Source organism: Apteryx rowi, unplaced genomic scaffold, assembly GCF_003343035.1.
Source record: "Apteryx rowi isolate R43461 unplaced genomic scaffold, aptRow1 scaffold_138, whole genome shotgun sequence".
Classification (NCBI taxonomy): Eukaryota; Metazoa; Chordata; class Aves; order Apterygiformes; family Apterygidae; genus Apteryx; species Apteryx rowi.
Window position 1 is genome coordinate 1349139 of NW_020447619.1, and position 14619 is coordinate 1363757.

General features: G+C 35.2%; 1 protein-coding gene across 3 annotated transcripts in view; it reads right to left on the minus strand.

Moving 5' to 3' along the window:
* SLC4A7 (solute carrier family 4 member 7) overlaps positions 1-14619 on the minus strand; it is a 95953-nt gene that overhangs the window by 51868 nt on the left and 29466 nt on the right. For all 3 annotated transcript variants that reach the window (XM_026057295.1, XM_026057294.1, XM_026057297.1), the window contains exon 2: positions 6801-6882. In XM_026057295.1, coding sequence (XP_025913080.1) covers positions 6801-6882 — 82 coding nt within the window. The remainder of the gene's footprint in view (positions 1-6800; positions 6883-14619) is intronic.

Consider the following 14619-nt stretch of genomic DNA (forward strand, 5'->3'; position numbering starts at 1 on the left):
AATAGACGGAAATCAAACTCAAAAAATCTCACACTTTAAAAGCTTTAATTATTATGAAACATTAGCTTTCAATGAATTGCAAACGGAGACAAAAGTCATCCATTCAGCAAGAGTTCTGACATCCATCAAATCATAGGTTTACCCAGTTTTTGGAACATTTGATTTTAAAAGGACTAAAAATGGAAAGATAAATGTTATAGAAAGCCATCAAGAAACAACAAGCTGTAGAATCCAGCAAGCTTCCCGTTTCTCCCACCACATTTCTGATATTTTAGCTTGAGTGACCTTGGGCCACCAACTTCATTATAAATGTTAAGTTTCAGTTGGTGCTGTCTCATTCAACTTCAGTTTTATGGCCTGATTAGTTGAACAACAATTTTACATATTTTTCAGACTATGAAACTCCAGTTATGTATTTTATGTAGCCGTTGGTCAGAACAGAAATACATAAAGTTCTCTCAGATAAAGAAGTCTGCAAACAACCAATGCATTAGGCCACATGTCAAACTTTTAAAAAGCCTTGCTTCCATCTTAGTCTATTTTACATTTAATATCTGTTTTACATCTTTATGCAGAAGGCAATTAGGTTGTTTGAATAGTGTTTGTTTTAAAAACACAAAAAAAATGTTTTAAGAATAAATGCTAAAATTAGCAGTTTCCCAAAATGGATTTTAAAGACTTTTGCAAAAGCAAAGTTATTGTCTGCTGCAGATGTTCTCATGAAGTAACTTGAACAAGTTTAAATGCTGAATCACGTTAGTTGTACTGTCTACCCACCAGTCAGAGTTGTTAGGCTTTGGCTGTTGGGGTGGGGGGTTGAATATTAGGTAATCCAGCCTAATTTGTCAGAAATCAGAAATTGTAGCAGTTCAGGTGTATTTACATTCAGTATTGTCTCCTAGCTCTAAAGGAAAAGCAGTTACATACTGAAAAATTATGCTCTGCTGCATCACTTCCTTCAAAGATACATATACAGATTCATACACAAATGTTCTACCTTAAATTGGCTGCATAAGAAGGGAAGTATAGCTAAAATGAATTGTATTATTCCCTACTCATGTATTCCATTACCCATGCAGAAGCCACTGAAATTACTGGTCTAGGCTTCCCATAGAGCAAAGGACTGATTGTAATATTATGTAAATCAAAGTCATTACAAAAGCTGTTTTCTCTGAGCAGATTTTCCTGATTTTAAAGTGGAATAGAATATCATATGCATTTCTTAATATTATACAATGCCTTCTTAAATGAAAATAAAATCAAACCAGGAATACTACCTTTAATATAATAAATGACTTGAGATATACACAAAAGCTGGACTTAGTTTCAATATGAATACTACTACTCAGTCCAAAAGACCACAAATTTGGATAACATCTTCTTTAGCAAAACACAAAACATCCTGTCACCAACCATTAATAAACTGAGGTATGCAGAAGGGTTCCTCAGCTGTTGAGACCATTCTTTAAATAAGAAAGGTCTCAAAAAACAGCAGTGGACACTTGCTAATATTAAGAGGATCTCTTTGTAGAATAATGAATAATTTCCCTTAAAGAAGAAGGTATCAAAACTACTAAAATCTTTTTTTTTTTTTCTTTTTTTTTTTAAGGCTTATACAGTAGTTATTTAACCAGGAATAAGAATTTTGGGGGTGCACTCTCTTATGCTTATTTTTATACTCCGTTCTTGCTAGGCTACCATGAAAATTTTTCATAAAGTGAAAAAATAAGCAAAAATTCTCTTGTCTCAAGTAATTTCTTGAGAGTTTCATTTGCCAGGAGTTTACAGTATGTCTTTCTAGTAATTTGTACGTAATTTAGCACGCAAGTAAAAAGTAATTTGCAAGTAGTCTGCTTTGTACATTTTCAGTAATTTTAAGTAGTCTGTTTTGCAGAATCAAAAACAACTTCCAAAAAAACTGTTCTGGAATTTAGAAATAACCCCCTGCCTCTAAAAATCAACAATATACTATTATGTCTACTTGTTATTATAAATTATAAAATATATTATAAATTACATCTACTTGTTTTGGGTGCCCTATTGAGTTTTATGTCCGTATTAACAGGTTGCCAACTTTTTCCTCCAAGCTGAAAATCTGTAAATACTTTTGATGGCATTTGTTAAGGATTAACTATAGTGATGAGCACCACAGAAGAGCTCAAGGGGAAAATTGTTCTTTCTATACAGAAGTGTGAATATTGCACAATGAACAGRACAAGAAGTCACGTGGAACTTGTCTGTGAACTGTGTAATGCAGAATTCCCATGGCAAAAAATTTATGATATTGTGTGACTGTAAATTTTCAATGTACATATGACAAAGGTGTAGCGATGCAACCCAATTCCAACATTCACTTAATCAGGATTGCATTAAGAATCATGTTAGGAAAATATCTTCAATTTTTTGATTTATAGAGAAGAGCTGGGAACAGCTAACTTATTTATTTCTTATTGATAAGGACAAAAGAATTATTTTGCACCAGCTGTTAGTGTAGCTAGTGCAAGTGAACACTTTGCTGATGCTAAGGAAAACTCAGACCATGTCTAATATATCTGACCAGCTATACTGTGTCTGAATAGACATGCTTTTGCTTACTGTCAGTTTAATTCCAATTGAGTAGCTGACAGACCTTTTCAATTCAGAGGTATCATTAAAGAGGATGGATGAAAGGCAGTCTGCAAGAATCATTAATAACCATCCTAAACTACTTTTGTATTGAGAAATAGTTACACATCTTTTTTTTTCCACTTTTTGATCACATAAAGGATACACCTTCATGAGGAACAGGTTTTCAAAATTCTTTTTTCTGTTAAACAGGGTTCTTTTCTGGGCCATTATGGGGTCTTTTAAAGGCTCAAACATTCATTCTGTAGTTTGAGAACCATGAGAAACCTGTTCTGTACTGCCTGTCTAAATTAGTACAGCTTATTACAGAACATAAAAATGTAAATACTAAGCACATTTTTTTAAATGTCAGCAGCTACAATAAGTTCTGTTACATTACTTCTGTTTATGTTCTCCTGTACAATTTGTTCTCTTGGAAGGATTTTACAGGAAGTATTCAAGAGCTTTAAATAGTGGCAATTTAGAAGCATCTAAAAGGTAGAATATTAATCTTGGCACCTGAAAAAAAAAAAAACTTAAATTAGCGGTACATTCCACTACAAGTTGTAGCAAAAATTCTCTTAGTTCCCCAAAGTTTCCTCATAATACTGAAACAGTTTCTAGCTATTCACAATGCATTAAACTTCAATACACTTGTACAGCAAGTTTTCTACTTCAATATACAATATTAACTTCTAGACAGAAAAAAATGCAGGATTATTTATTACTTATTTTTATTAACTAAGATTAACTGAAAAGCACAGCTGCTTTTTTAAAGGAAAAATAAGGCTTTAAGCCATCAAGGAAGGTATCAGAGATAATAGGGTCACTTGAAATGTAAACACTACTTACACCTGCCACAGGATAGTGAGAGTACAGTAACTACTAAATCATCTTAACTCTTGAAAGCTGCTTCTTGGATTTATGCCACAGAAAACTAGTCTACTGAGACAGATATTCCTGACCCAGGATTGCTTCTGCAGCAAGACTTTTGTTATGTGTAAACGCCTTATCTTTACTACACTGGTAACTGGTCTACTTTAAGAATAACAGATTAAATCTCTTTTCCCTTAGGCTGGATCTTGTAAATACATCTAGAAATCAAGGTGAAAAACTAAGTACTCATTAAAAAAGGGGGGGGGGGGGACTGAAAGCCTGGCACTATCAAACCAAACAAAGCAGCTCAAGTTTTAGAAAGCTTTGCTCATATATGGTTAATAAAAATAAATAATAATAATAAAAAAACTATTTGGGTTTTTCTTTCCTCCTCCTTTAAAACAGCATGAAATACTTCTGCCAATGTTATTCTCATCTTACCTCCACTCCTCCCTTACTTTATTATTATTCTCATTCATTGCAGCTAAAAGAGTTCTACAGCATCAAACCAGCCAACATTAGTTTGTACAGGCTTTAAATACGTCAGGTTAAATAACACCTGCCACTGCTGGCTCTCAAAGGTGCAAGTGGCTGCTTCACATCATACCTGACCTGAATGAACTGCTTGCTGCCTCTCCTTGAAAGTGAATTAACACACACTTCTGGAGAGGTTCCAAATTCCTAGAGCTCCTTTTCACGTCACAAGAGATGAGCTGGAAGAACAGACTGAAACAGTTTCAGATCTTTAAACTTAATGCTAAATAGATCTTCCTATGCCTACAAAAAAAACTTTCAGAAGTCAGTAAAGAAAAAATACTACTATCTGGAGTTTTCTAGTGATTGCAGCCAACAATTCCATTTTTCCCCTTGTGAGATTTTAATACAGGAATTAAAAACCAAAAAACCCACATATTTATTTCTATCATCGTAGCTTATAATTAATGCTCTCCTGAAAGAGGAGCTCTAGAGTTCACATAAATTTATCATCTAAAACACCCTGAATTTAAATAAACTCTGTTGATGAAACTCGCAAAAGAAAATATGCATAGAAGTTATTAACTGTACTTACATACCTTTTTCTTTCATACAGGAGAGGGAAAACTTCTTATTCTCACTTTGGAACATTTTCCACTGACAAAAATCAAAATACACGCTGTTCCTCCTCTTCCCCACTCTACCATCCAAAAGACTGATTTTCTTACAAATAATTAAGGTACTACAAGAATATGTATTATCATTACCAAAAATAATTCCCACTTAAGTGTGAAAATGTGTGCCCGTCTGACACTTCAGATACTAGAGAAGAATCCTACTGGAATACATTTTTCTTGTCAGATGTTTCTTACTAGTCATTTGTTTAACACCTGGATAGCCAGCCCTCTCTTGGGTTAGAGAATTCCACTTGGTGACTCCAGAGAGAGCCAGAGGTAGCCAAAGAAAGAGGCAAGGCTGCATGGCTAAGAGCAAGGTGAGTACAGTGAGATCTCATCTCCTCCTTTCAACAGCAGTTAGGTTGACTCAACTGCTCTTGAAACAAAAGGTTTGGTTCTACCTTAATTTATTCTTTGGCCACCTAAGACAGGGCTATTTTCACATGCAGTAATACAAGTGAGTTTAAACTGTTTCAAGCAGTTTTAACTCCTGCTTTGTCAGCCAGTACCTTGTGTCATCACTGTGTTGTACTGGCTTAAGCATTCCTGTGACAGGGCTAAGAAAGAGACTGGGAAAGGGATCTGGCTGCACATTCCCATGTCATTCTTTGTGTTGAAGCATTGCAGCTGTTCATGCTGCCGCATGGTGAACTACTCCATGGTGAACTACTCCAGCCGAATGCCTGCTTCCTCTTAACCCTTTCCTCCCTGCAACACACACATGCTTTTCCTGGGTCCTCTTCCAGACAAAAGCAAGAGATGGAAACGAAGGAGGAAAGAGTTTAAACCTGCACTGAAGATTTAACTGCAGAAACAGACATGGCAGTGGTTTCAGTAGCTTAACTTTATCTAAATGGGCAGTGTTGCAACCTCCATCTCTTCTCTTCCCAACCTTATATTCCCACTTCCTGCCTCCTCTCAGTATTGGCCCACATCCATCTATGTAGCAAGTTGTTTCAGGGTGCTCAGCTGATGAGGTTTTGTTATTATTTTCCATTGTCAGGAGTGTTTCATGTTCTGCTAGCTTAACACATTTAACCAGGCTTATCGTATGGTCAGACAAACAAAATTGTCAGTTCAAGACAGAAAGCAGGAACACACTGAAAGGAACAGAGCAAGAGTACGATGGCAGTAGCAACAGAAACTTTAAACYGAGTCACTTTAAACTTTCTAAATCACTTTCTAATCACTTTAAACTGTCTAAAGCGAAAGCAACCTGAAGTCACCTTTCCTCAGCTAGAAACAGCCTCTATAATGGCTCTCCACTATGCAGTAGCAGTAAGAGTCAATCCCTTCAGAAAGTACTACTAAATGTATTTACTGATAGTCTTCTAGCATTTTGCAAGTGTTAATTAAGCTTTAGAGCAGTCTATGTGAAAGGCAAATAAATAAGAATTTAACATTAGATCTCCTTATTTTTTCCCTCTGGCATCACTAAATACCATCCAGGAATTATCATGCCTGTCTACTTCCTTTTCAAGCTAGTAAGAAATTAAATCTTAGATCTGACATCTAATATTGCATTTTGCTATATGAAACTGACTCAACTCCATTTTTCTGCTGAGTGCAGGATTTTGAGTCAAATAATGAAGACTGACAGAATTTCATAATAATTTTAACTGATTGCATACTGAGGAATTTACAATTCACTATGGAACTAACAGCACTGTATCTGCTTACACTGTCAGTATTTAAAGTGCATTATTACAGCCACAAGGACACTCAACTTTCAGAAAAGAAAACAAATACCTTCTCCCCACTCCCCAGCCTCCACTCTCCCACTTTTGATTCTGCAGGACTTTACATCCCTCGTGCTGGGAAACAACTTAAATACCAAGAGCAATCAGTTTTTCAAAATTACAGCCTGACTGATAACCTCAAAAGTAAAGCTTTCCTTGGAGAGCTGTTTCATAAACAGTTTTTTGGGTTCTTTTTAAATAAATTTTTCTGTGACAGCTCTGAAAACCAATGAGTATGTATTAGCATGCTTAATGACCATAAAAAGCACAAGTCATCTGCAGTTCACTAGTTTTATTCCTAGAATTTCATGCTGGCCATAGAATTCTGATTCTTTTTAGTGACACAGGTTGCGCTTTATGGAAAACAAATCTCTTATCTTGAAGCAAAAAATGTATGATTTTGAACAAGCAAAAAAACCTCCAAACTTACTCTCTAGCTCTTCTTTTTCAAAGTTTGTGTTGATAGTAGAGCTGATTTTGCCCATATCCACAACAGCTTCTTCATCGTGACCCTGAAGAAACAAGACCATGAGTTTAAATTAAGAAAACTCAATTAAAACTAAATAGAACTCTGTTTTTTAACAATATAATTTGTAATAATCAATCTTTCTTTAAAAAGTTCTGCATTTACCAAACTTGAAATCTTAAATATTAAAATCCTGACACTGTTTGTCAAAGAGCTCTCCAACATAATAGAAGCTCAACTCAAACTGAGAAAGCAAATGTCACACCTATCCAGTTCCTCAAAACATTACCCTGTACTGATGGAAAATGTCCTACTACTTGTAGAAAACAATGTGGTTAAAACTAGTAAGCTATATGTCATAACATTATAGAGCAAAGTATGTCCTTAATTACTTGTTTAGATTCAACAGGGAAGATAATTCTTAACTTTTTGAAGACCTTGAACAAAAATAATTGCCAATATATTTTTGAGATGCTCCTAGAAGTTTAAAAATAGACTCAACTGTCCTGACTGAAGGCCAGAAGATAGACAAAATTCACTTTAAATTCTGGCTGGTATCACAATAAATAGAGAAGAGGGGAAAGAAAGGGGCACACAACACAAGTTGGACAGCTTGAAAAACTCACAAAGTAAAAACTGTCTACAGAAACCTAAAACCATTTAATTTAAGAATACCAGCAAACAGAATCTAAAATTGTTATAATGGAAAAACAGAGAGGAAATTCACCTGAACTCTAAATGTCATGGAATTTCCTTTTGCAAAGCTCTTGATTTCACCTTTTCAAGGATCATGATAATCATTTCAGGAGTAGAAAAAACATAAGAATGGAGAGTTCTAGAAAGGTGACGTAATTTTGCCACTACTGCCGCACTACTAAAGCGGAGATTTGCACACCTTAGAAAATAATCAAAACTCTTCAACACTCCAGACAATGACAAATGACAATTTCATGTGATTAAATCAACGTCATGTCTGATGGGCAAATCTGTAAAGTGTTATAAGGACCTATTACAACAAAATGGCAGAAGTTTAGGAACTATCATATTAATAAAATCTAATTGAGATAGGGAAAAGAAAAAAAAGTGAGAGGTGCTCCCTCCTTGTCTTCCTACACATCAGAACAGGATTCAAAAGCCTTCTACAATCCCATTTCAAAATGTAACTGGTATCTGTCACCTCTTTGATTACTGTTTCTGGAGGTAGGGGGAAATAATTGCGGGTGAGTCCTAGCTCTTATCTCTACTGAAGATGTATTTTCCAACACAAGTTGGGGGGAAAAAAAATTGTACATGCATAAACCCTACAGAAAAAAGAGGTCTAGAAGTAGCAGCATTAAAAGGCTTAAGTTTACAATCTATTGAGGAATCAAATAAACACAACAAAACACAAATTAAGTCAAGCATATCTATGTTCAAATTTATTCCAACTCCAATTTATCTCTGTGACACAAAGATAGAAAATTATAGGACACACCAGCTTACAGAGTCACAGGTACACGCAAAGCTAACACATTACCAAAGAAATCAGAAATAACTTACATAAGATAATTTGTAATGCTTCATTTAAGTGTCTCAATTTGAGAGGAAAAAAAAAAAATCTACTATTTGGAAAAGTGCCGTCAAAACCTCCTCCACATCAACTTCTTGGTTATAGCCATACAGGCTGCTGAAATATCCTTTACCTACTCTCTCTCTCCTTTTTTTTTTTTTTAATAACTGAAAGTTTGCCAAACGCACAGTTTTACAGCAATAAAGGAAGACAAAGTTTTTCCGCAGATCATTATACACACTACTTTTTGTACCGGAAGAAAGTTATACACACACACACAGTAGAAAACTTGCATGTAAAACAAGATATTGTTTTCCCCCAGCAACATTTTAAAATTGTCTTTGCTGTATCACTTACTATGACATTAATATTTATCATCCTTTGCGTTTAGTAACAGAGGTTTACTTTGCCAATTTTGTACATACAGAAGCAGCTTCCAAAACCACATCACATGAAAGTAATGCCTTTTGAGATAAGATTACAGAAAGGCATGCATGCCCTTACAAACCATTCTATCATTATCTCAAAGTACACAACATATGCAAAGACTCTTCCAAGAATAAACCATTAGCAACCACAAATATCATACATGAAGAAAGCTTATAATTTCTGGCCTTTGCTTAGAAAAACACAAAGCACCATTCTTAATGTAACTGTTTGTGATGCTAATAGCAAATCCCACCAGAAGACACTTTTACCTTAGGTCAGGCAAAACCAAAATGTTCTAATAAGATATAAAACTAACTTCAAGCTACAGCATTTCCTTGCTAAAAATAGTCTGTAGGGCATAGGTTTCCAGTAATTATAGATCTACCACATCGGTTTGAGACATAAGGGTGAGAGAAAACTGTTTCAGCTGTTGAATCAAAACATGTTCTATTCTAGTTGATCTCTTTGTTTATATATGTAAAAAAGTTCATAAAGTAAAAGTGAGGTGGAATTGTTTGAAACTAGTCAACTTCCCTTTTCTAAGCACCTAAAGAGAATGGCATCATCTTAGCAAGCATTCCTCTGCAGTTTACCATAGATTTCATGTGAAGCTCTACTTACAGTAAACCCACAGATGCACAAAGACAGTTGATGAAGATGAGCCAAAGTAAAATTTAAGACTAATTTCTGTCAAACACATGTAACATCTCTTTTCAGTAAAAAGATGGAATAATCAAGAAAAAAAAAAAAAAAAAAAAACCAGAAAACTAATGGAAGCACTAACCAAGGTGCCCCAGAGAGATTAAATCCAGTGACAGCCTTCAGCTTTAGTTTGCTTTTTAAAAGAAGGTGGTCATTTATAAAAATAAATGAAAACATAAAACAAACAGAAAGATCCAGAGTACTTCAAATACTCTAAACAGATTGTATTAAAAATAAACTACGTATACTTTTTCCTACCACCAAACTCATGAATACCTGCAAAGGTGCCATAGAGGCAACCTTCCAGTAACCTTCGTATTAAGCCAGATGTGCCTTACATACATGTCTTCTCTGTTGGTCTTCCAACTTTCCCAAGGGATTTTAGAACTGAATGAAAATGAAAACCCTTTTTAACTGTTGCAGGCCAGACATTTGAATACTCCTTGCTTTAGTAGAATCCTGCCAGGATTCCTCTTACCACCTCTGATTTTCATGTCCTTTTCAGCCAAAGAGAAAAGAGTAATTCCCCTTTTACTGAAGTCAAACAAATATCCAAAAATTTCTCACACTCGACTCATGTTGTTATCAGTCATTATGACTGTTCAACAATACTGCTATTTAGGGAAGGCTAGAATGCCTAATGGTGGCAAGAGTGCCTGCCTAGGCACATTTTCCATTTATCTGGAGAAAGTAAAGGGGGGGGGGGGGAATCAAATACATGAGTGTACCATGTAGTGCATTGCTCACTACCTCTTTGTAGTAAAAGGAAAACACTTTTCGGGGGGGGGGGGGGTGAAAGAAATTCAAAGCCATTTAGTATTTCTATCAAAACAGGATATCTAGGTGTCAGGCCAGGCACAGCAAAAGGATTGAATTTCTAAACAGTAGCTCAAACCAGTCCAAGACACTCTTCTCTAGAGAGGGGGCAACTCATTTAGGCAAACTATTAGAGATATGTCTACCACAGATTGCATGAGCTCCAATGACAGCGAATGTTTGGAATGCATGCCCAAATACAGGACTGTGACAAAGGATACTAATTTACAGGTTTGTGGTAGGATATTTACAATCGGAATATTTAACACCAAGAATAAAATGTTACGGGATCAGAATGGTTTGTTAGTTTTTACACTTAAAAAACAGACTCTCAAACAAATACCTTCTCAAACATTTAGTACAGTACACTTTTTGTATCTAAAGTATGAGCACTGCACGTTCCATAAAAGTAGTATGTTTTCAAATCAAGTCTAAATTGTGTGAAACATTATGGGAAAAAAAGGAAGTTTGCAGGGATTAGCTTGTCATCCTCCAACAGCATGTATTAGTTACTGTATGTTGGACTGGCAAAAATACGACACACAGAAAATTAAATCTAAAGGAAACTTTCCACTGTTATCTGTACAATCTCTCTTACCATGCAACTCGCCTAACATTATGCAGTCACATACACGACAGACTTCAGATGGGCACAATGCCAAACTGCATTACTGAATAGCCACTTACAAGACATGCATCTTGCTAGCAACAAATTTTTAAGATACTTAAAATCTAATTCACTCAATTCTCTCATTTTGGTGATAGACAGTGATCACACAAATGACTGATACTATTAACTTTTGAAACACAGAAGTAATACATTAGTTGTATTGAGAACCCATTGCAACTGTTTTCCAGATCTATTTATCCATATAAAAATAAAAGACTGGCATTATTTATATATACATAAATTATACACACATATAATTATACACACACAAATACATATGCACAAACTCACTTGCATCGTCACACAGCTACTGAAATTTATTGGTTCATAATAATTAAGAACCAGTAGGGTAATTCATGACATATTTTCATATTACAATGGATCATTGTTACAGAAGCCTGAATTTCTGTTCTAAGCACACATAACACTCCACACAGACAGGAAATAATATGCATCTCCAATTCGCAGAATGCACATAAAGCCACTTTCTCTACACATTTTGTCTCCCAGAACTGCAAACTATGAATTACCAATATACTGGTCTTGTCTACCTCAAGGTATTTCCTAAACTATCTCCCAGTTTGATAGGGCTGTAAGTCCACAGTGATGGCAACCTTGAAAATAAATATGGTTAAGAACCCGGAGAAGTATTTTTGTTAGTGTCATCTGTGACTACTCTAAGCAGAGATTGATGATAATCATTCTACCTCTGGCAACCGCCAGCACTAGGGTCTCTGCTACAGTTCTCCTCACAGCAGCCCTCACAGAGCATTGACTAGCCCGAGGCAGAAGCGAGTAACACACCAAGGGCTTCTGACACGGGTCAGCTGCAGCAATGACTAWGAGCAGCACTTGGAAAGTCCTGAATACATTGTTTTACTTCTCCAAACTGATTCCGCTTTTAAGTCAGAGGTAAACTGCATCTATTGTGGAGAGGAGAGCAGCAATCAGAGATGGCTGCTTCCTTAAAAGACAAACAGGATGTGAAAAATCATTTCTTTCTTTATAGGGAAAAGCAAGGATATCATTCAGCCTATTAAACAGTCTGTAGCAGAACTGCACAAGTTATCCTATAAATGCATTTTAAATAAGTTATTTGGGCACAGTATCACCTACATGGCAGTATTGTTTCTTCCAAATTTGTCCCAAATAAAAGCATGCTGAGTGTAAATGGGGCCTGTTTCAATCTGTTGGCATACAATTTTTAGCTGGTCTTGCCCTTTAAACATACACAGATGAGAATAACATTAATAATAATTCCCAAACAGAACACTTTCCAGTTTTAAAATAAGAAACATACTATTGATGGATCCTCCTTGCTCCTATTTGCTACGATCTCACTCGCACAAGAACAACTGTTTTCCAGATTTTTTCCACCATCATAGTAGTAGCTATAGCCCAAGCACTACCGACTCAAATACTGCTCAAGTTGTTTTGGTCTGGGTTTTTTTGGTTTCCCTTTTTCCTGGGAATTTTACCTGTGGTTACACAATTGCTATATTACACAACTATCCTCACACATAAATGCTCCCTCCTAATCACAGTGATACTCAGAGCCTTACAGGAAAGTGTGACACAGATTTCAGTAAGACCATAGCTATAATGAAATAAGTTAGGAATGTTTCAAGAATTTTTTCTAGCTAACTAATCCTCTAATTAACTGCTCAGTTTATCCTCCCAAAAACTGAAGTTTGAACTATTTCCTTTCTAAAAGACTCTCTCACACACACACACAAAAAAAAAGAACTATACAAACTCTCACTTTGGACAAATATGGGGGTACTTCAGTAACTCTCCAGAATTTTTATTTACTTCTCTTTCTTCAAAACTGTGTGGAAGACTGTGAAGAAAGAAATGCATGTGTTACAAAAAATAACAATAATCTGCATAACTTTGGGGGAAAGCAGTTCTAAACAAGTTAATAGTTTAATACATTTTGCTTTCTGCATAGGAAAATATTTAATTTTTATAAATATTTTTTTTGTTTCAGTAGTTCCACAAGACACTAATCAGGTCCCTATCATGCTAAGAACTACAACCTACAAGACAAACCATGTCCCACATAAATCACACATTAGTCTTTAGACAATGAACACAAAGTCATGTACAAATCAAAATGAAAACTGAAATAGGAAGAAAGAGGCAGGAAAAAAAGAAAGCAAAACAAACACTGTAGAAAGACTTCTCACAGTTTGTCTAAAAAAGAGGAAAAAAAAGTATAGAATGAACAGAAGATGAAGCGATGGCTTGATTAATACTGAGTTTAAGAGCAGTGACTAAAATGCAAGAATACATTCAACTAAAGTCAGAAACCTGTTTGAATTCAACACTCAGTGTTCTGTGAGCCAGAAAAGTTAACACTGTGGATAAAATTCGTAAGTACCATCTCCACCATATCAAGTTGCATATTTAACAATATAGCCATCATTTTATGAAGTTGCATTGTATCACTGCTTCACAGCACTAAATTTAATTCAAAAGATTCATAGCTCCATTCGGTTCAATTATTTCTAAAATTACAGCCCAAAAAGATCAGTTGCCCAACAGCCAAACAACTCTATATTTTAAAGGACAACACTCAGAGAAATATACAATATATAAAATGTACTCTTCAAAATTGAACAATCCTACAAATACAGCATGCAAAACAGTAGAATTCTATAGCTAATCACCTCAATGAAACTTAAAAAAGAAAAAAAATCAGAACAGAATATACTATTCCCTCTTACATTTAGAAAAACACACATTTTAAATTTTTGAGGCTTGAACAACTTTTTATTTAAGATGAAGCTGTCAATTTAGCTTACACTTAAGCAGAAATGTCGTGTGTGTGTTTGTCTGTCTGTCTGTCTGTCCTGGAATTAGGGATAGGGAAGGTGGAAAGGACAAAATGCTGTGCAAGTCTTACGCTTACAAGAGTTTGATAAAAGCAAAACATTAACAGAGAACCATCCATGACTTCCTAAAATGCTGGATTTCATTAACAGAAATCTAGTAACTACTTCAAGTTACATTTTGCCCCCCCATTCTCTCATAGCTGAATATGCAAAAAATAGATCTTTGCCTTGTCTTTTAAATGCTAAGAAAGCAGATTACCTTTGAGCCCTGAATCTGCTTTAACTAGTACTGACTTAAAAAACATACATATGTCAGTAGGGACTGCCTCAGAGAGTTCTGTGTCCAGAGTTGAAGGCAGCACCATACCAGAAATCAATCACTGTACTGCAGAGCCCCTAACAAACAAGATAATTGCAATTAGATGCATTTTAAAGTGTCTAACTGAAACTCTTACTTATTATGCTCATAAAAGGAATATAGTAAGTTTAGTGATCTTTTTATAGGTTTTTTTTTTTTTTTTTTAAACAACACACTCCAAGGCTCTTTAAAGCCTTAAATTTTAGGAAAATTCCACCCCATAGATTTTAGTTTCCGTTGGACTCTAAAGTAGTTACTCCTGTTACACACTGCATTTGCAGTTAAATGTCAGAGACAAAGGCTACCCATTCAAGAACAAAACAATAGCTCATAATGCTATTAAAGTTCACTGCTTCATTGTATAAATCTCTATAAAGGGAGTTCTATAGCTATAACACTGAAGTCTGAAGAATAACATTATC